Source organism: Lissotriton helveticus, chromosome 8 (genome assembly GCF_964261635.1).
Source record: "Lissotriton helveticus chromosome 8, aLisHel1.1, whole genome shotgun sequence".
NCBI lineage: Eukaryota > Metazoa > Chordata > Amphibia > Caudata > Salamandridae > Lissotriton > Lissotriton helveticus.
Window position 1 is genome coordinate 1,692,636,523 of NC_136069.1, and position 22,771 is coordinate 1,692,659,293.

The window sequence follows — 22,771 nt, forward strand, 5'->3', positions numbered from 1 at the left end:
AATTTAGTTGTCAATGTCTGCCCCTTTGTTAATTTGGGTATTTATCTTTACAGCCATGTTACTGTCATCCACACTAGGGGCCTCATTTATGAAAAGTGATGCATCGCTGCGTGAAAACAGCGATGCGTCACTTTTCACTGCGCTCCCCCTGCGACATGATTGATGCGTCATATTTATAATATGACGCATCATGTTGCAAGGAGTTACAGGTACGTCAGTATTCCTGATGTATCTGTAGGTGAAAAAGTGACGCATTGCTGGAGTGTGTCACAAAAGTGACGCAACTCCAGCAATGCGTCCTTTCACATGGGGAAAACCCCATGTGAAAGGGCTTGCGTCAGTCTTACACCTGCTGTGAGGCAGGCGCAAGATTTTGACGCAACAGCGTCCTAAAAGTGACGCAGTGAAAGCTCATAGATTTCACTACGTCACTATTACGAGGCTTTTTGCGGGTGAACATTATACCTGACGCAGGTATGACGCAGGTATAATGTAGCGCAGGGGTTTACAAAGTGACGCATCTGCTTAGATGCGTCACTTTGTAAATAGTGCGCATCAGGGGGCATGTTTTACGCCGCTGATGCGTCACAAAAAGTGACGCATCGGAAGCGCAAAACTCACGCAAGGCCTCATAAATGAGCCCCCAGGTATTTTCAGCGATGCCAGAGAAGACTAATAGCCCTTTGATGTCACTTTCTGTGATATCACTTCTTATCAAGTCACATGCAAATTAGACGGGCCTCACACCTCCCTTTCACCCGGGGACACGGATTGTTACCACTTCCTCGAGGGCATCTCATCCGCAGCCATTTGAGCCTCACCTGCGATGAGCCGTCACTCCACAAGATGGCGCTCATGTCAATGGTCACCTCTTTGCCTCTCATTGCCCTTGAGTTGAATCTTCCCACTTTAACAAGCTGGAACGTGTTGTCCGGTGAGATCTGCACGTTCAGGATGTCGTACGATGCGGGGACGTCTCCGTTGGCATCAAACATGACCCCGTTTCCGCTGGCCGTCTCGAAGTGTACGTGTTTTACATAGTGAAGCACCTGGATGTTGTGACACAACAACAGACGGTCACACAGAGCCACCTGGCTTTGAAAACCACCCCATCACTTTCTCCAATATATGACAGAAGGTTCGGATATTATCTCTAGCAAGTGTGAGAGTAACTTCCCATATATAACCTGCCTGCCCCAGAACATGAAACAACATACTGCTTTTATGTGGTAAATCCGTGAATAAACAATGGTAATATGAAAAATACTTGTTCACATTGATACAAAGAGGAAAATGTTCAAGCTATATGATCTTTGTAGACAATATAGGTTTTTTAATCACAACAAATGCAATTTATAAATTGTACGAAGATAATTTTAATGTACTGCTGTTCACCTAATAAACAAAAAACTTTGTGGAAATAGTGCCCAAACCAACGTGCGTCCTCGAAGTGTTTAACAATACATGCTTCAGGAGTACTGAGTACGAGAACACAGGAAAACATGTTTTAATGTTTAGGGGGCCTTCAAATTATGAACATCTTTATTGATATTTGTATAGTCTTATTCTCTTTATTAAATAACTGGGGCCTCATTTACAAGAGGCCTGCACTTTCTTTTTTACGTTCTGTCAGCTCAGCCTCTCAGGCATGTCTATGAGGTGACGCAAAGTCACCCTGAGGCAAAGCAGCACAAAGCACTATGGGCCTTATTCATGAGAAATGATGCATTGCTGGGTGAAAGCAGCGATGCGTCACCTCTCAGTGCACCGTCCTTGCGACATGACGGATGCGTCATATTTACAGTGCGACGTATCTGTAGGTGCAAAAGTGACGCATTGCTGTAGTGTGTCACAAAAGTGACTCAACTCCAGCAATGTTCCTTTTACATGGGGCAATCCCCATGTGATAGGGCCGGTGTCACTCTTACGCCTGCTGTGAGGAAGGCATAAGATATTGGCGCATTGGCACCCTAGAACAGGCGCAGTAAAATCTCAGATTTCACTGTGTCACTTCTACAATGCTTACTTACGAGGGAACGCCCGCCCTTCATATATTATACCTGGTGCAGGTATAATGTGGCGCAGGGGTTTACAAAGTGACGCATCTACCTAGATGCCTCACTTTGTAAATATGGAGCAACAACGCTCATTTTTCACGCCGCCGTTGCGTCACCAAAAGTGACGCACCGGCGGCGCAAAAGTGATGCAAGGCCTCATAAATAAGCCCTTATGTTTCCTTACTCTGGGTCAAGGAGGTGTTCCACGGGCGTTGGAGTGGGTGTTCCCACACAACACCCATAGATTTTGACTCTGGCCCAGATTTACAAAATCACGTAAACGTGGGGCAGCTCACAACTCTTTCGCCTCCCCAGAGGAGGTGTAACCAGGAGAAATATTTTAATTTCTCCTTGTTTTTTTCCTCTTTCTGTGTGCGCTGCGTCCGGCAGCACACATAGAACAAGGAAAACGCCTCCATGGATTATTTTTGTGCAGGAAGGTGTCCTCTCATGCACAAAAGAAATCATACCAAAACGTAGACACCCTTGTATCATAGTGCAAGGGTACCTGTGTTGGTCCTCGGCTGCAAACCGTGCACTATCACTGGCTGAAAAGACAGCAATGCCCTGTATCTTGTAGACAGAGTGCATGCCTGCTCTTTCGAAATGGCATATGGCAGAGGAGCAAAAAGACTTGCAGAGCTGCTCTACACCAATTCTTTCTGAATGAGGCCCTGGTTTCTTTTCAAGATTACTTGAATCCATCATTCAAAATCCGCAATGCTTCACGTTAGAAACAGCACAGTGAATTCCACTAATTCAGCTGCTTGTTCAGGGCTAGAAATGAACATGCATAATTTTCCCAATATTGAATTTCTGATCGATAAATGACACTCTTGATGTCATCCCCAAAAATAAGAAAACTTCAATTAGTTGCTGATTTGGAATTACATAGGAAAACAGAATTTTGCTATGATACTCTTAAAGAAAACTGTTTGAAAGTATAGAATTAGGTATTTTAGGGGCATATTCTCAAGCAGGGCGTTAAAATTATCGCCGTTTTAGCGGCAGAAAACTGGGCTTGATAATATGCCCTGGAGAATTCCAATAGAAGCCCATGTTCACACCAGAACATGGGTTTCTATTGGAATTCACAAGGCCAAACGGTGATAATTTTTAAAGCCCTGCTTGATAATATGCCCCTAAATTCGTTAGAGGGGCTGAGGTCATCGGATTATAAAAAACAAGGGGGCATATTACCAAGCAATAGCGATAATTGGTTAGAGACAAAATTTTACCGCTGTGCTGCGGCAATTTTTATCGCAGATAAACCTTGGTATTACCAAGGTTTATCGCAAATGCGATAAAAAACGGCCGCAATGCATGAATATCGCTGAAAAGTCAGCGATATTCATGCATTACCGAGCTAATGCTTTTAGCCATGTTATCCACCTCCCATTGGATAACATGGCTAAGAACTGCTCAGGGCAGGTGTTAGCTTTTGGAGATATTCGCGCTTAGCGCGAATATCTCCAAAAGTTGGTAATAGGGAATAGCGATGCTAGCGACTGTTTCCAGTCGCTAACATCTTGGCATGCCCACTTTGCATGTCATTAGTGATAAATATCACTGACATGCAAAGTGGGGCCCAAGATGGTCGCTATCTCCTACTAGCTGTCGCTAACTGGCGTTAGCGACAGCTAGGTAATAGGGAGATAATTTTATCTCCGCTTTCTTGGCTTTTAAAGCCAAAAAAGCGGAGATAAACCCCCTTGATAATATGCCCCAAGATTACTTTTGCAGCAGGTCGCAATTAAACTTTATAATCCATTTGTGACATACAAGTAACTCCTTTACTCACTGGACTTTGAATATATATATCAACAGAGCAGCCATGTTTGTTGCTGTTGAGGGATGAACTCAGGCTGGGCCCTTTATCCTCAGTCTCCCCTAGAGGATGCTGGGTAGGATGTGGTGATGTCAACATTGCAGATAGGTCAAGAAGGATGAGTAGGCATGAATCTCAGGTCTCCAGGAGAAGCAGAGTAGGTGCCATGATCTGTGGAGTAGGTCTTTCTGTGCTGTATGGAGCTCTACAACATGATCGACTATTGTCAATAGGTTGTCGTCTTCAGTAATCTGATTGGATTGTGTTATGGTATTTGACAAGCTCAGTTTCACTGCCTTACCACATGATAAATACATTTCGGTCAGTCTGTGCTAACAAACAATTATATCAAAACATGAGGAAAGTTGGTCATTCCAGGCCCACTCCACCCAGAAATAGGTGTGTATAATGCATTTATATGATGTCCTCATCCCCATTAGACTGCACAAGACTTGCAGTAGGAAAGGCAGGTACTTTGGTTGAAGTTAGATGACTACGGATGCGCGGATTAACAGCAACTATTGAATAAAATGCTAAGATCACTGGTTCTGCTAACAAATGGTACCCAGGACCTGTCAAGATGCAGATATTTTGATGATATGGCAGTATGTTACTGACCTTTTTGGGTATGAACAAACCAATAACAAGCGAATACGAGTTTAAACAGAACAAGCATTGGCAAAGCCAATAGCTCAGGTGTTGATTGCCAGCATTTTGGCTTTGGCAATGTGGAAAACCTAATTGCTGGGGAAGCAACTGGGCTTTTAATCTAAAAACATAGTTGTCTATAGGCAAAAATATTTCTTGATTTAAAAAAAAAAAAAACACATACACACACTTTGACATAGCCCTTGACACAGAAGGGGGCTAATTTGTGTGTGTATGTGCTCTTTGTAAACAGGAGCAGGCTGTAACTCAAAGTCAGCCAGTGGCTGAAGTGTTCTGACCCATTGCCACATGATGCAAACTGCAGTAGCTGAAATAAAAATATGAATGCCACAACAACAGACTAATTGATAAAGTCTGCCGGAAAACCAGTACATCTAATTATGTTATACATAATATGTTTGCAAAATCAAAAGGTCTTGGCTAACACCAGGCCTAAAAAGCCAATTGTATGTACATTTTGTGGAAAATATTCTAACAAATAAAGGGACATATGTACAGCAGAATGGCAGAGCGTTTGTTAAGCAAAACTTGCTAATGCCAATGGGCCGCCATCTTGAAAATGCAGATATGTGCCATATTTACAAAGATACAGTACACCCCTACATTTCTCCCTGCACTGATGCTAAATTAAGCAGTCTAGCGCCAACACAGGCACCCTTGCACCATAGTGCAAGGGTGCCTGCTTTGGGTGGAAAGATTGTTTATGTGAAGGAAGGGACTCCTTCCTGCACATTAACAATCATTCATGGCATTTTGCTGTTTCCCTCTGTGCTGTACAGTGCAGCACACATAGAAATAACAAAAGCAAGGAGAAATAAAGCTTTTCTCCTTGTTTCGCAATGTTAAGACCAGGATTTCCCTGGTCTTAATGTTGGCGCTGCCTCCTATTTACGTCGCCCTTGTAAATAGAGGGCAGCTTCAAAATCAATGGGCGTTGTGGTGGAACACGAACAACACCCATTGCCTGCCCCATTCATACTAGGTATTGCGTGAAAATGTGGCTTATTTATGAGGCAGCATTAAGCCACATTAAGAGGCTTAATGCCGCTGTGTAAATAAGGCGAAGCCTCTATCTCCACAAGAATGTTTTTAAAAGTGAACTTCCTGTGCTGATAAGGACCTATAAATCTTCCCCAGAGAGTCTTGCAAAGACAGGGGAGATGTGTGGTTCAGCAGCCAGAGTGGCTGGCTCCGGAGCGCAGGGCTCATGGTTCGATCGCTGGTTGCAGCTCAGCTCAACATCACGTGACTCTGGGCAATAGCTCGCTTAATCTCCCTGATGGCCCCCAGCGCATGGATCCCCTTAGGGGTGATCGGTTGAGCTTTACAAACCTGAAATTTATTTGGAAACCTGCAGAAAGAAATATATAGATAGATAGATAGATAGATAGATAGATAGATAGATAGATAGATAGATAGATAGATAGATAGATAGATAGATAGATAGATAGATAGATAGATAGATAGATAGATAGATACAGTGATAGATACTGTGCCACAGTCTCTGACTTCATCAAATGGACAAGCAACAGAGACAAAGAATTCTCCTTTACTAAAGAGGATTTATTAAATATTACAGATTCAATGATAATGACGTTGATTAGAAAAATGAGGTGCAACTTTTGAGACTAATGATTTCAAAATTGCATTTTTTACATGTACAACATTTAAATATTTATTGACAGTTAATTATTCTTAGGTGACCAAGGACATGCTCTACAGCCAAGTTAACTGACACCCACAATCAACTAAAGTCTATGGCAGGAATAGAATACAGTCCAGTACAAAAGAAACAGGAGGAAAAGTTGAACATAAGTTTGGAATCTGGAAGTTAAGATCTTGTTTTCTTGATCGGTTGGGAGAACAGTAGCTACACACACCTGAAATAGCTTACAAAATGACTTGTTGCAGTTTTATGTAATAAATAGCTGTAATGGAGCAATACCTTTAGATGAGGAGTTGGACAATGTTAATGGGGACATCAATATTCAATATTTAATCTTTTTCACATTTGACACAGATACACAGGAGGATCCAAGAAGGCGATTAGAAATTGCTAATAATTTGTTCCTTCAATAAATGTTTTTAAAAATAAACATGTAGAATTGTTAAAGTAAAATTGTATTAACGTGCTGCACAAATATGTTTGTATTGGTAAACTGTTTACTTTTCTAATACATTCACGTGTTCTACTATAGAGGAACATAATTTATAAATTGAAAATACCATTTTAATATGTAAAATATGAAGGGCCCAATTTAATAAAGTCTCTTAACTATAAATCTTAGAAACCATTTGAGACTATTCTTTGAGAGTAAGCATAACATTTTCTTAGGATTTTTTTTGCCTATTGCAATGGATAAAAATGGAAAATCAATGGGCAAGTGGCATAATTTATATCTCTGGAATAACTCACAGCAATTAATTAAACGTTGCTTTTAACACATTTAGGAAAAAAACACACTAAAATACTTTATTCAAAAATATGTTCTTTGGTGCTTCTACTTTTACTCCATTCACCCTGTGAAATTTAGAGTGATTAGGATTCCTGAACATATGATCTAGAATGGTTACTCCACCATTTTCCACACTTAATTAAGACAAACTTAAGCAAAAAGGAAAAGATTTAAGAATTTTTGTGAATAATTAACGTGAAAAGAGCAAGGGTGTTTCCTAAAACTCTGATAATGAAAAATGTGCACACCCTTATTATCATTTGCATCATCTCGCCCATTATTACTCTTGAACATTGGTGTTGTTCTTTGGATAATCCTTGTAAAGCCTTATTTGTAAACATCTTATGAAATAATGAGTAACTTAAATGATGTACCTTATTCACTCATGCACAACTTACACACTCATGAGTGCTTAAGATAAGCCTGAGTAAGCAAATCAGGCATAGGTGAGTAAGATATGCCATAGTCAATTATATGATGGTATTAAATATGCATGTGTCTATGATATCAATACTAATAAAAATACTTTATAAACTAGAAAAATATATTTTAAATAAATTAACTACAATGTTTTTTATCTTATCTTTACCACCTTAAAACTGCACATTGGTTGTGATTTGAATGTAACAAATGAAAACTGTGACATGATAACTAGTTTACACTTTTTTATTTTTTACTTGATCCAGTATGCATTGGAGCAAAACAGTAACTACAGCGTATGACAAATCCATCATATTTAAGTAAACAACATATGAATCAATATAAATATCATAAGAGGGAATCTAAAAAAAAAAGAAAAACACAGGAAAAAAGGATAAGAGGGGATAAAACCTGGTAGATTTAGATCTAGGTCAACATTTAACCTGCCTGTGTGACTAGTCCCAATGGAGGCTGGACCATATCCTTTTAAACTTTTTAAGAGATCTAGGACCTCTAGCCTTGGCTAAGGCAGCCTCTGCCTCATATATTTGTTGCTGCATTGCCCACCATTCTGTCACTTTCAGTGGCAGTTGGTTGATCCATGCTCTAGCAATACTTAAGTGAGCGCTGATAATATTAAAAAGTAGTGACCATAAGTAGCCTATTGAACCTTGCTTACATCCCAACAGAATTTCTTGAAGGTCATTTGAAAATCGGATTGCTAACTAGTTTACACATAAATGTGTAGCTTAAAATAACTTGACATTGATTGAAATCAAATATACAATGTATGGTACGAAACGCGTATACTATGTCAATTTAATTTAAATGTTGTTTAAATAACTAAGGGCTAGATGTAGGTAATTGCAATTTACCGACTCTAAAATACCAAATTTTACCGATTCAGTATTTCAGAATCGGTAAATGCAATGTAGGTAAAAATGTGGTATTTGTTACCAATTCGGTAAAATTCGGAATCTGCCATTCGGAATTTACCGAATCGGTATTGGTTTTTCCCATTCATTCCTATGGGCCACAAGGCCCATAGGAATGAATGGGAAATACCGATTTGGTAAATACCGAATCGGAAAGCAAATAAAAGTGAAACTTAAGTAGGCAGCCAATCAGGTGCTACCAACCTCCCCCTCTCTACCAGGAAGTGGCTACTGGCAGCTGCAAGTAATTAGTAGCTTCAGGAGAGGCTGTGAAAGCTGAGCTGAGTCCCTGAGCCACAGGAAAAGTTTTGTGCATTTAAACTTTGAAAATGGCAAGCAGCAGTGAAAAGGAACTTCCAGAGAGGAAGAGAAAAATACAATTTAGCACCATGGAGCTGCAGGTCCTCGTGAAGGAACACCAGAAATTGTTTGGCAAGCTGTCCCTCACTGTGGCTAAATCTGCCAAAAGGAAGATTTGGCGGGAAATACAAGCAAAGGTGAATGTTGTAGGAGTGACTCCAAGGGACATAGATGACCTGAAAAAGAGGTGGTGTGACCTGAGGAGCCTGACTAAGAAAAAAATTGCAGAGCTCCATAAAGAGGCAAACAAAACTGGAGGAGAGAAGAACCGTGCACCCCCCCTGACTGAGCTGGAGGAGCTGGTGGGGTCCACCATTGAACTAGAGAGCGTCTGTGGACTGGGAGATGCAGACAGCTCAGCCAGAGCTGCCACCAGAAAAGGTAAGTCGCATGCACAGCAATCACCCCCACCCCATCACCTTCCCTTTTCCCTATGTGGCAAAGTTAACCCCAGTCCAGTAGAGGTAGCACTATACAGGAGCAATGGATTATGGGAAATGTAGTCATTAAATGAAACACCATGTCATACAGCACAACAAGCAACAAGTTAGGCAAATCATATCAGACATAATCAAGCGCAGGCAACATGTACAGTGTTACAGTGTGAATCATTTAATTGTAGAGGCTGTGAGGCAGGAGCACAGAGCTAATGTATGCTTATATGTCCACAGGCGAGACATCTCGCAGGCGTACCAGGGAGAAGGAAGGCACGGCACCAGAGAGGGATGACAGCCAGGAGGCAGCCACAAGTGCAGAGAATGTCACAGAGGACACAGGTGCACCAACAATACAGCCACCATCCCAAGACCTTGAAATGTCTCCACATCTGCAGGCATCCCCAGAACGTTTAGGACCCCCTCTGCCCTGTCCTCACCTGAACTGCCTGTGTCACTGCCTCTGACAACACCTGCATCACAAAAGAGCAAGAGGCAAGTAGTTGCCCCACTAGTCCAAATGGAGTCATCAGAAGGTGACATGGAGGGGGATGTTATTCAAACCTTAGCTGGGGACGGAAGCACTGCCACACAGCAGTCCAGTGCAGAGGGTGCCTGTACAGGTACCAGACGCCGCAGGCCTAGAGATAGCAGTGTTGCAGCACATGTGGAGGGTCCCAGTGTCTTCCGTGGGCTGGAGGGTAGCACGGTCAAGATTCAAAGGATGCAGGGGAAGGCCATCCAGTCTGTGCAACGCCAGATGAGGAACCGGAACACAAATATGGAAGACATAGGGAAGGGCATCAGAGAACTGGTTGATGTGAACAAGGAGGGATGCGGGACATGACACAATCGGTGCAGCTTCTGTGCAGTAAGCTGGACCAGGACATGTTAGCAAGGCGCAAGGAGAGGCAGCATGCGCAGCAACAAAGTAAGGCAATGAACCGCCTGGCCATAGCCACTTCCCTGCTATGCAGACGATGCATCAACATACAAGAGGGACTTACACACAACAGCAATGAGGTGTCTAGGGGCATTGCTAGGGTGACCAGTGCTGTAGAGGTACTGATTAATGCACAGACAGCACAAACTGCGGCTTTGGATGTACCGGAAAGTGAGGAAAGCACCAGTAGGAGCAGCATGACAAGCCCCCTTGTTGTTGAGACACGGAGGAGCTGCAGGCACCATGGTGAGCCAACAGCCCAAACACACAGTAAAGAGAGCCAGCCACTTACATCTGGCACTGGTAGGCGTGGGCGTAAATGACTTGTACAATAAATGGGGGAGTGACCCAGGACTACCATTATTAAATGGATGATATTTGTGTTGCACATTTGTGCTTTTGAGTACCTGCATAGTGCCAAATATTAAACTACGTTGGGTGCATACTCCACCTGTCTGTGTCTCTTTACTAACTTAAAAGTAGTTGCGTGTAATCTCTGCCCGTCTGTGTCTGCCATCTGTTGGTGTTGCAACTCCTGCTGTGTTGGGTTCAGGCAGTGCATGTTCATCATCATGGTCCTCATAGTCGCTCAATTCCACCTCGGTGCCCTTCTTAGTAGCAAGGTTGTGCAACATTGCACAAGTTGCAATCATCTTACAGCAGATGATTGGTGAGTACTGCCGTGCCCCTCCACTTTTGTGGAGGCAGCGGAACCTGCTTTTTAACAGCCCAAAGGTGCGCTCCACAATGTTCCTAGTTGATTTGTGTGCCACGTTGTATCGTCTCCGGCTGGGGGTTGAAGGGTTGAGGTAGGGTGTCAGGATGAAAGAGCGGACGGCTTATGCACTATCTCCTATTTTAAAATGAGAAAGTCATTACTCACATGCACACATACACATACATCTGCAATATGTATCAAGGGAGTGTCACACAGTGTTTTACCTAGCAGGTGTCCTTCTCCGAATTCCCCCGCTGTCAGGCGTGTGTAGATCCCACTGTTCTGATAGATGTAGGAGTCGTGGGTACTTCCTGGGAACTTGGCCCCTATGTCCGTGATAATGTACTTGGCATTAAGCATGGGCGTAAAATCCGTTACGCTCGCGGATTTTACGTATTTTCGGAAAATCCGCAATCCGCGAACTCTCGCGGATGTGGCGAGAATACGCAAATCCGCGCGAAGCGGATTTTTTGCTTGTGTTCGCACTGCTCGCGGCCCGCGGCGCGGGCAGCAACAATCTCGCACTCGCGAAAGTACAAAACCTTGGGGTAACTCGCACGAGTTCGCGGCTTACACGATCGATTTCGCACGACGTCGCGCCTCGCGAATAGGGCGAAATTACCGAAAAACGAGTTTTGCAAAAGCAAAACCAACGAGCAGGTGCAAAAGTTCGAGCTCATCATTTGTAACCATTTCCCTGTAGTGCTTCCTGAAGGGGCCCTCCAGAATCCGGTTGCCTACTTGCAACTATTGTGTGACCCTGCTCTGACAGTCACAAAATAGTTACAAGTATGTCATTGCATCCTGTTAAAAAATTTTAACAATGCAACAAAAAGGAAAGGGAGCAGACAAGCAGGTGCCAGCCTTCATTAATGTCAGTTGAGGCAGGGCAGGTGTTGCGGTTTGCATAACTTAAAGCACTTTGCAGGTGTGCTTTGCTTTGCCTCAATAATGTACACTCACTGGTCAATCAGAGGGTGTTGTGATGACACCGAGGGTGGCATGGGTGTGCCAGCCAGAGGGTGGCATGGGTGAACCAGAGTGCCAGTGTTGACAGAGGATGGCAGTGCTTTGCTTTGCCCCAATAATGTACACTGGTGAACCAGAGGGTGCTGTGATGACACAGAGGGTGACATGGGTGAGCCAGAGGGTGGCATGGGTGACCAAAGAGAGTGCCAGTGGTGACAGAGGGTGGCAGTGATGAAGAAAGCCTTGCAAACAGGCTGGGCACGTAGAAACAACAAGTTCGCAAAACTGGCGACCCGACAAGTAAGTTCGCAATTTGCGAAATTGTACAAAACCCTCGCGAACTTGCAGAAACCCGTGCGAACACACCCCCCCCAAAAAAATCCGCAAATCCGCGAGAATTCGCGGAATTTGCGGATTTTCGCAATCCGCAAATACGCAAATCCGCAAATTCGCGGATTGCGAATCCGCAAAATCCGCCCATGCTTACTTGGCATCACAGATTACCTGTACATTGATTGTGTGGGTTGACTTCCTCTTTCTGTAAATGTACTCTGTGGCAGCAGGTGGGCATATTGGGATGTGGGTACCATCAATAAAGCCGATGACGTGTGGGAAATGGGCAATTTGATAAAAGTCAGTCTTGGTCTTGAGTAGTTCCGCATGGTTTCAGGGAAGCTGATGTAATGATGCATTCTCTGCATCATGGCCTCTAGGAACTTCCTGAAGAAACGGGACAGGCAGCTCTGGGACACCCCACCTACCGCAGCAATCACACTCTGGTAACTCCCAGATGCAAGCAGGTGTAGGCTACACAGCACCTGCACATGGGGTGGTATGGCATGCGCCCTTGGGGTTGGGTGCTCCAAAAGTGGGTGCAGGTCCCTGATCAAGTCCAGGATGGTGTGGGGGTGTAGCCTATACCTTTTCAATATCTTTGGGTCAGTTAGTTGAAATAGCGTTATCCTCTGCCTGTAGACTTGCTCCTCCCTTATCCAGACCCTCTCTCCTGCTGCCTGTAGCCGTAGCCGCCTTGCTATCATGTAGAATGCCGCCATTCTGGTCACACTGTTGCATTTTGGGCCCTTTTTTATAGCCTGCACCTGGTTACCACCTGCTTTCAATCCATGGTAAATACCGACTCTTAAATACCGAATTTCGGTATTTTGGAAGTTACCTACATCTCAAAATTAATTTTTCAGCATTTCCTATTTACCGATTCGGTAAAATTACCGATTCGATAAAATTACCGATTCTGTATAATTACCGAATCGGTAACATTATCGAATCTGTAAAATTACCGATTGGGTAAAATTACCGACTCGTATTTAGCGAATCGGTATTTTTGTGACCCTACATCTCAAAATCCTAATACCGGTTGGTAACAGCTGAAATTCTGTATTTTCGGCCGTTACCGACCGGTATTTGTCTACCTACATCTGGCCCTAAAGCTGGAGTAATTTATTCAAATATGCATAAGTTGCATTGTAAATATCAAACCATGTAAAACATGTAATGTAAGTGCTCACATTTAAGAGACTCTTCAGTATGTTCTTAAATTTAGTAAAATGGTTCCTTATTTTGTTTTTAATAATAATAATGTAAATGTGTGTGTTTACATTACAATAATCGAAAATGTGTAGAGATTTTTAGTATTCAATTATTTTATTTTTATATTAAATTTAAATATTTGAAACAAATAATTATATAAGTATGTTATAATGATATATATTTTAAGTATTTTTTAAATAATCTAATCTACAAAGAATTATCTAAAACACATATTTTAACTTGTAACGAATTAAATGTTATTACATAGTTTCCAAAAAATAAATCCTATCCCATCCCCTCTCTAATTCTAAAATCTATTCCTAACACTAAAATACACAGTAAATTTATAAAAGTAAACTGCTCTCAAACTATCCAAATATTTTAAAAAAAGCCAATTATATGAAACTAACTGCCATCCCACACCCTCAACAACAATCATATAAGAAGCAATATATATGAACTGCAATACATATTACACTTCAAATGTGTAGGGATATTAGACAAAGCACCTATGTACAACTGCTTCAATTAATTTAACATTGCCAGGTTTGATACTTTATGTTCCTCAATATTTTGCATTTTTCTCTCATTAGTGCTTTCTAGTTTCCTTGTTCTGCGCACTCTTTGGTGTTAATGTTGATAGTGGTGGTTGTAGAGGATATCCTGTTGAGAGTGCCTACCTTCTTTGCTCCTTTGCTGATAAAATGACTGCATTCTGCTGAACCCTCATACCATTCTTTGTACTCTTGTGTAAAATGCTTCCCTGAGGGCTAGAATCCTTTATTCAACATCATCCAAATCAGCTGAAATGGTTTAGCAAAAACCTATTATTTTAAATGTTAGTGTAATTCATTTTCTTATCAGTTGTAAAATATAATTACATGGTTTTCATTAATTTTATCCTTAGTTACATTTTTAAAATATTGATGTTTGCTATAATACCTGTAAGAAATGGGTTTAGTTGGGGCATGAGTACTTCCCAAATAATAAGTCCAAAAACCTGTGAGGTCAAATATAGAAGTTAAGTAAATGAACATTGTCTCAATCCATGGCAGCTTTATCATGAGCTGATAGGCTTAAGATAAATAAAAGTATTCACGAGTACCAAAATAATGAAAAGGTTAAAACATAACACTATACAAATCCCACAACCAATTGCTAAATGTAGTGGAAACTGTAATTAGAAAAACGGCATAAACATAATTATATTCCAATCAGGGAAACTTGAGATATGATTTTTTAGGCCAAAGGTGACAAGAAAAAGGAAAGCACCAATCAAAAGTCACTGTTTATCATTGACTGGGTGGAACTATTGTTTCAAGCCAGCATCAAGGGAACTGACGTTGGGTACATCAAGCAGGTCATCCCTGTCAAAGGTTTAACCTACTGACTTCATCATCTTTTAGAAATTAAGAATCTTCCACAGGGGCAAGATTAAAAGCTGCAGCCAATGAGGTCCACTCAAAGTTAGATAACCTTGGCTTGAGGTCATGATGAAGCTATTGGTTTTGACAGAAGAAACTCTAAATTTTGTAACCAGTGGAATACTTGTGTTGGCAGAATATTTTTCAATCCTTCATCCAGTCAATAGTTCAACATTGAAACTAGCCTCTTTTTTAGTGCTCAGAAACCTTCAGCAGGACAAGACTGGAAGCTGTTGGCAGGCAGGTCGCACCAATGCTTGGTGCCTTAGCCACAAAGGCGCAAGGAAGTCTTCTTTCAGTCAGCAAAAAGTTCTGAGCAGGACCAACATAATTTTATTTCCTGCCAAGGTTGTGGTTTGAGCAGGGAGACTTGGGTGGTTATTCCTAGTCCTTCATAGGTCAAAAATGTTCATAGTCCCAACTTTGCCAAATATTTGGAATAGCTCCTCTTGGGCTTTTCAGAAACTCTGAATGCCTCTGAAATAGCACCTGGAGCAGGGTCCACAGGCTCCCAGCACAATAAAGTCCAAGTCCTTTTAACTGGTCACATTTTTGTAGCTTTTTTGTCCATTTAGCACCACAGGAGATTAGCCGTCTGACCCTTGGAGTCACCTTCTTAGCCCTGGGTACAAGTTTCCACAAAGGTAATGGCCAGGAAGTCCAATTGTTGTTCTTTTTCGGGCCCAGATCTGTTCTGAGATGCTGGTGTGAGGTGCCAATTCAGGAAAATTCTATAGTCAGTGGGTGGCAGTGATTTCCTAACCAATGGGCAAAAAGTTCCCAAGAACAATGTTTGCAGCACATGCATTTTGCTTACTGCAGACCATCCCTCAGTGCAACATTTTCAGGGAAAATCAAGATGACAGAAACTTGTGACCCTAGGTGGAGATTGGTGGTCAACCCAGGGATGTGTCTAGACAAATGAGGAGGGTCCATCCTCCTCAACAACACCAAACCGGTCCTGGGGCTAGCTCCCACTGCCACTGGAATGGGTATGGGCTAACCCTCAGATCGATGAAGCCCTCTTCTTTAGGTCTCAATTTAGGAGCTAAATAGGAATGGGGAGGTCTCATTTTGGACTCTTTCAAGTAAATAAACTTACTGCACACTCCCTATATAAATTTCCTGAGAGAGGATGAGTCACCCAGATCTTCTTGCCAAAAGGCTGAAGCCAGTATCTCTGCTCTGGGAGGATTTTTCACATCTCATCAAGGGAAAAACAATATCACGGAAGCAAATGCATGATGGCTAATGTTGAGTAGTCTACTGAAGCTTCAGGCTGGCATAGTCTAACTTTAGACGACATTTTTATACTATGGTCTGGTACCTGTTGTAGTGTTTTCTACATGAAGAAAAGAAGACAAGTCCAGATGTGATTCAGGTAAGATTTATTCGCCTCATCCACAAACAGCTCCAGCTCCAACTGCCAAGAATGAACTCTCAACATTCTTGATGCAGAGAATCTTAGATACGCAGAGATCTATATTCCAAATAGAAGCACAGGCACAGAGAACATGCAAAGCTAGTCATTACACATCTCCCTTCCTTACAACAACAGTAAACAAAATAAGAAACATGAAAAGAAATAAGAGAATAACTTATTATTACAAAAAATAGAAACAGAGGGAGATTACACATAATCCTTAGGAAGAACACACATAATCCTTCATATAAGAAGGAGCTCTGCGTAATCTTTGACTCCTCACTCGACCAGCAGAAGGATAGCTAGAACGAGATAAAGAGATATTAACAGGGCCACTGATGTCCCCGTCAGTGTCTAAGTCATTTTGAACATCATTCTTTGATCTAACCACAACCACCCGACTTTTATTCCAAATCCTGCCATCTTGTGTTTTTATAGCATTACCAAAAACTTTGATGACAGGTCTAACATTGGTGTACTTAGACCAATATTTCCTTCCAACAGGTGCTTTTATTTTGACAAGATCACCTATCCTAACCTCCTGAAACTGAACACATTTCTTGTCATCAAAATACATTTTCCTGCATGTCTGTTTTTCTAGCTCCCTCTCCCTCCAAGCACCAATGTGGTTATCTACAAACCCTTTATTCAGATCCATCCAACCAGGACACCACATGGTGTTGGGAATTCTTCCCTTAAATAGTTCAAAGGGAGATCTACCAGTGGTAGAGTGAGGGGAACAACGATAAGCATCAATCCTTTCCTTGAGAGCCTCGTTCCAATTTAAACCATTGGCTCTTGCAAGCTGAATGCATTCTTTTAATGTTCTATTGACCCTCTCAACAGCACCATTGGTTTCGGGATGATATAATGACGAACGCTTGTGAGCGATGCCACATTTATTAAGGTAAGAGTCAAATACACTAGAACAAAATTGAGGACCATTGTCAGATAAAATACTGTTGGGAAAGCTTTCGCTCTTAAAAATTTCAGACAAGAACTTTATGACAGAATCAGATGTTATGTCACTAACAGCACTCACTTCAATCCAGCGCGAATATAAATCAATTAACACAATCAAATAAGGAGTGTCGGAGACACCAGTAAGAGGACCCAAAATATCAATGGCTAACTCATCCCAGGGATGATTAGGTAAACTCCTACAAACCATGGGCATTTGCTTGGTTTTAAGAATCTTGTCACTGGCACAACATTCAGGACATTCTCTAACCATACGTTCAATCTCCAAGTCCATACCAGGCCACCAAAATTGAGTACGTAACATCTCCTTAGTTTTTACAATACCTAAATGACCAGTGTGCGCATGTACCAATAATTTTTTCCTTAAAGTAGAGGGTGGTATGAGTCTCAAACCTCGTGTTAACATGTCATCAGTTATAGACAATTCCTCAGAGACAAGAGACCAAGGCTTATCTAAACGCTTGTTTTCCCTCAGCATGGACAACACTTTAACTAACTCAGCATCCTTTAATAGTTCATTCTTCCACTCATCTTTTCCCACAACACCGTCTGTAACTTCACAAACATTGAGAAGATCATCCTCCTCTACAAACACCTCCTCAGAACATAGATCATCACCTTTCACTAGTCTTGAAAAACAGTCTGCTGCCTTATTAGAAACACCTGGTAAGTACTGTACCTCAAAATCAAATTCCTGCAAAGAGATAATCCACCTCCTAATCCTGGAAGAGATAGAATCTAAACCCTTCTTGCAAAAAACTACCTTCAATGGTTTATGATCCGACTTAACAACAAATTTGGTACCCCAAATCAGATTTTTACATTTTTTAAGAGCCCAGAAAATAGCTAAAGACTCCTTCTCAATAACTGAGTAATTAAGTTCTGGTCCTCGAAGACATCTTGAGGCACACGCAATTAGAGAATCATTTCCATGTATATTTTGTACTAATACCGCCCCAAGACCTTTATCACTCGCATCAGTAAATACATACGTCGGCAACCCTGGAACAAATGCCTGAAGACATGGAGCTTTTTTTAACTCCTCTTTAATCTCCTCAAATTCTTTCCTGCACTCATTTGACCACTCAAAAATAACACTCCTCGCAGTAAGCCTTCTCATATTTTTAGTTTTATCTGCAAAATGTACAATAAATTTTCCGTAAAACTCCACCATGCCAAGAAAAGAGAGCAACTCCTCTTTATTAATTGTCTCGGCCATATTATCAATAGATGTAACTAAATCCAATTTTGGGAAAACACCTTCACTCTTTATACAGTGTCCAAGGTAATTCACTTCCTCTAAACCAAATTTACACTTTTCTTTCTTAAGTGACAGACCAGCTTTACTTAACCTTTTCAATACATCACACACACGTTCATTATGCTGTACCATGTTAGTTCCATAAATGAATAAATCATCTTGGTAACATTTCACACCTTGAAGACCTTTAAGAATAGATGCCATTATGCGTTGAAATACAGAGGCAGCTGATATTAATCCAAAAGGCATTCTTTTAAATTTGAATGTGCCCATGGGGGTAATAAAAGCTGTCAGATCTTGGCAAGAAGTATCTAGTTCCACCTGGTGGTAGGCAGAAGCCAAGTCTAAGGTGGTGAAGTATCTAGCACCTTCTAACGTCCCTACCATTTCATCTATATTGGGCAAAGGAAATCTGTCTACCACCACCTCCTTATTCAAAGCTCGTAAATTAATGCATAAGCGAATTTCGCCAGTTGGCTTCTTAGCTATAACAATGGGAGCCAACCATTCTGTGGCTTCTACAGGTTCTATAATTTTGTTCTCTATCAACTTGTCAATCTCTTTCTGCACTTTTTCTTGTTCAGCTAAAGGAATTCTTCTTACTTTAGCTACTATGGGAACAGCATTCTTCTTCAATCTTATACAATGTTTGTACCCTTTTAAACAACCTAACATTTCATTAAATACACTCGGAAATTTTTCTGCAAACATTTCTGACAAGTCACCCACCTCTTGTATTTGCACTTGAGGAGACGCATTGGGATTGAGTTTGACTCCTAAATCCCGTTGATCTCTGCAACTAAGTAAAGAATCGCCTTGTTTGGCTACATATATTTTACCAGGAATGATGCGACTTCCCAACTCAATAGTAGCCAAAAAATAAACTAATATTTTTATGGGTTTCTTTCCATATCCTAAGGGTAAAATATCACTTTTAAAGAGTTTAACATTTTTTCCAAAGTTCCTATATAACAACGCTTCATCAATCATGGTAATCTGGGAGCATGAATCAAATTTGAATTCAATCATAGTATTATCGACTTTTACCAAGTGTGAAGGATGTTCCAATGGGCCTCCATTGATTTGGAAAGTCACACTCTTCACCTGAGGTTGGGACCATTTCCTATTCATATTCTCCCTCTTATTAACTTTAGTTCTACAGCATTTTGAAAAATGTCCCCTCCTACCACAATTATTACATATGGATTTCAGCGCAGGACAATTGGGAGAGTTAGTCAAATGACCAATATTCCCACATCTAAAACAAGAAAACTTATTAGCATTGTTAAGATTTGCATTAAAACTATTCACTCCAGTATCATTTTTTTCCATAGTTATTATTTCTTCTTTTTTTACTTGACACACTACTTCTTCAACTTTAGGTTCATTCTTCTTTTCTGTTTCCGTCATCTTTTCTTTTTCTCCTTTTAATTCATCCACACATTTAGTCATATGTTCAACCTGTTTCGCTATTACTAGTACTTCTTCCAATGGTGGTTCATCCTTTAGCCATAGTTCTTTCCGAATGCTGTCATGTGCACATTTTAAAACAAATTGATCCCTTATCCTTTATTCCAAGGTCTGACCAAACTTACAAGATGAGGCTAATTTCCTTAACGCAGAAACATAGTCTTCTACTGACTCATCCTTTTTTTGCCCTCTTAAACCAAAATGGTATCTTTCCATTATGGTGCTTAACCTGGGAAGATAATGTCAATCTAACTGTTCAATAGCTATTTCATACTCGTTTAAGTTTCTTTGTTCAGATGCAGTGAGTTCCGGTAAATATTCCAAAACGTCTTGCCCTTCTCCTCCTAAACAATGTAATAATAAAGAATGTTTTCTTTCAGCACTCAAGTTTGTGCCACATACCCTTGCATAGTTTGCAAATATTTACCTGTCAATCGTTACAAACATTTCTTGACAACAAGAATAAAATAGACGAACGCATTCAATTTACATGGGCCATCAACAAAGAACTCATTCACTTCTTAGATGTAGAAATACAACAGAGAAATGGAAGCATAGCCACCACACTGTACCGTAAAACTACAGATCGCAATTCACTGTTGCATTACAACAGCTTTCACAGATCCGGATTGAAACTCAACCTGCCATTCTCTCAACTCCTCAGAGTTAAGCGCATTGTTTCCTCACCCGTCACAAGTCAACAAGAGATGAGAATCATGCCTAACAGATTCAAAAGCAGAGGATACCCCACCGAAGTTTTGAACAAAGCAGAAGAACGCTGTAAATCTATCAACAGAAAGGACCTGTTGTCCATCAAAGAGAAGAAAGAAAACCAAAGAATGGTAGTAGTCTCCAAATATGCCATCATCAGTCCCAAATTCAGAAACATCATTTTAAAACACTGGCCATTACTAAGCGAAGAACCGGACTTTAAAGGTCTGTTTGATCAAAACCCAATATTCGCATACACTAGAGGCCGGAACCTCAAAGAAATGCTGACTAGAACTAAGGAGAGTCCAACCACAGTGACATACAAAGGCTTAGTACCATGCCATAATTGCAGTAATTGCCATAACATCATCCCGGGCAATTTCACTCACCATCCCATGAAAGGCACAAAAATCAGATTAAAAGCAAATGCCACGTGCAATACTGCCAATGTAATCTACATGTTAAAATGCCCATGTGGATCCAGCTATGTGGGGCACATAGAGGGGAAGATACGTGTGAGAATATTAGAGCACAAAAGCAATATCAGGACTAAAAACATGAAATCTACAGTGGCATTGCACTTTCTGGAAAAGAGCCTTTCCATGGCACAACTAAAATTCCTCATCTTAGAAGTCATTAAACCAGGAATGAACAATAAGAATACCTTATTGAAGAGAGAAAACTACTGGATCCGATATATGAGCACGATGCAGCCAAACGGGTTCAACGACAGAATTGAATTTTCTTGTTATCTTTGATCACAGAACTACAACATATCTGGAACAGACGTTTACCAATTATTATTTTTACTGTTTATGTATCAGGTCATTGCAATGTCAATTGTACAATTGTTCAAACAAGTGTATTTATAAACACCCTAGTGAATACCGGCATAGTTAACAACTTTAGCACCTCACAACGGGCACTACCCTCGACAATGTTCCTTTCAAACCAGCTTAAGATGGCGCCCATAGTTGGGACCATCACACTAGTCCATTGTTTCTTTTTACCACTTACTAACGAGCACACATTCAGAAAACGCTCTCGACTTTACACTTCACACAATTTCGCCGAACACAGAGCACGTCGCACTTGAAATATAAGAAGTACTACTAACAATCCAAGTAAGTACCTTCCTAACGGGGGGACCGACGGTATCTAACTTCTTTGCAGCATCGGATTAACGTTTCCGTATGCCCACACTTTTGTCTTATAGATCTCTTCGGAATTTGGTTTTCACCGTGTAAGTTTCCGCATGTTTACAATCACGCTCTAACTTTAATAACTTGCATTAGCGAGCCAAACACTTTTTTTTTGCAACCACTTCACAACTAATAGCACTTCACCATAATCACGGCCATCAACCAGGGATGCACGGTCACCAGACCCACCTATGAATTCAGACTAACAACTGTCGAGGAAAACTTTTTTAATTTACCGATGCACCGCATGATTACAAACATTAACAAAGGTGCACATATACCAGACCAGATAGAGCATGTGCGAGCCACGTCAATTTTCACTCCACAGAATTGCAGCATGTAGCATGACAGTCACTCTAACAGCACCGACCTTAGAATAGGTAACATGAAATTAGATAGATTATTGATATTCATACCTTTCTTTACTTTTAGAATTATCCCCTGATGTAGGGCGCAATGATCGCCCGAAATGCATTGGGAATAAATGTTACGGTGATTTAAACCCTTGAGAGCATGTATTGGATTATTTGCAATATGAAAGCATAAGATATGCAGCGATCATGAAAAAATGATTTGAAAAGAAAAATAAAAAGCAACTTTGCTTGGCAAACAAATATTGGTTTTCAATTTATGAACTAATAAAAAAGCTATCGGCTTTCTTGCAGCTGTGCACTGAGGACCAAACCCAAGCGTTGGAGGTGCTTTGTAATAGTCATTTGATACTACGCTGTTAGGAACAGACAGCGATACCTCAGCAGCACGCCACAAACTCAAACAAAAGCATAACTTCAGATTACCCGGCTGTGCGAGTCCACACACTGTATAGTCTAACTTTGTACAAGTTATTTCTCTAGTGTATTTATCAAAAATATTTGCTGCCCACAGGGGTTGGCCACAGGCGGGAGCAGTAGGATTCCCACAGGACCTGTGACCAAATCTCCTCTGTGCATGGCCAAAAGCAT

At 41.1% G+C, this 22,771-nt stretch overlaps 1 protein-coding gene across 1 annotated transcript in view; it reads right to left on the reverse strand.

Moving 5' to 3' along the window:
• Positions 1-22,771, reverse strand: part of LOC144774114 (extracellular calcium-sensing receptor-like) — a 101,242-nt gene that overhangs the window by 41,443 nt on the left and 37,028 nt on the right. Inside the window, exon 4 of the mRNA XM_078659139.1 lies at positions 822-1,049. Coding sequence (XP_078515265.1) covers positions 822-1,049 — 228 coding nt within the window. The remainder of the gene's footprint in view (positions 1-821; positions 1,050-22,771) is intronic.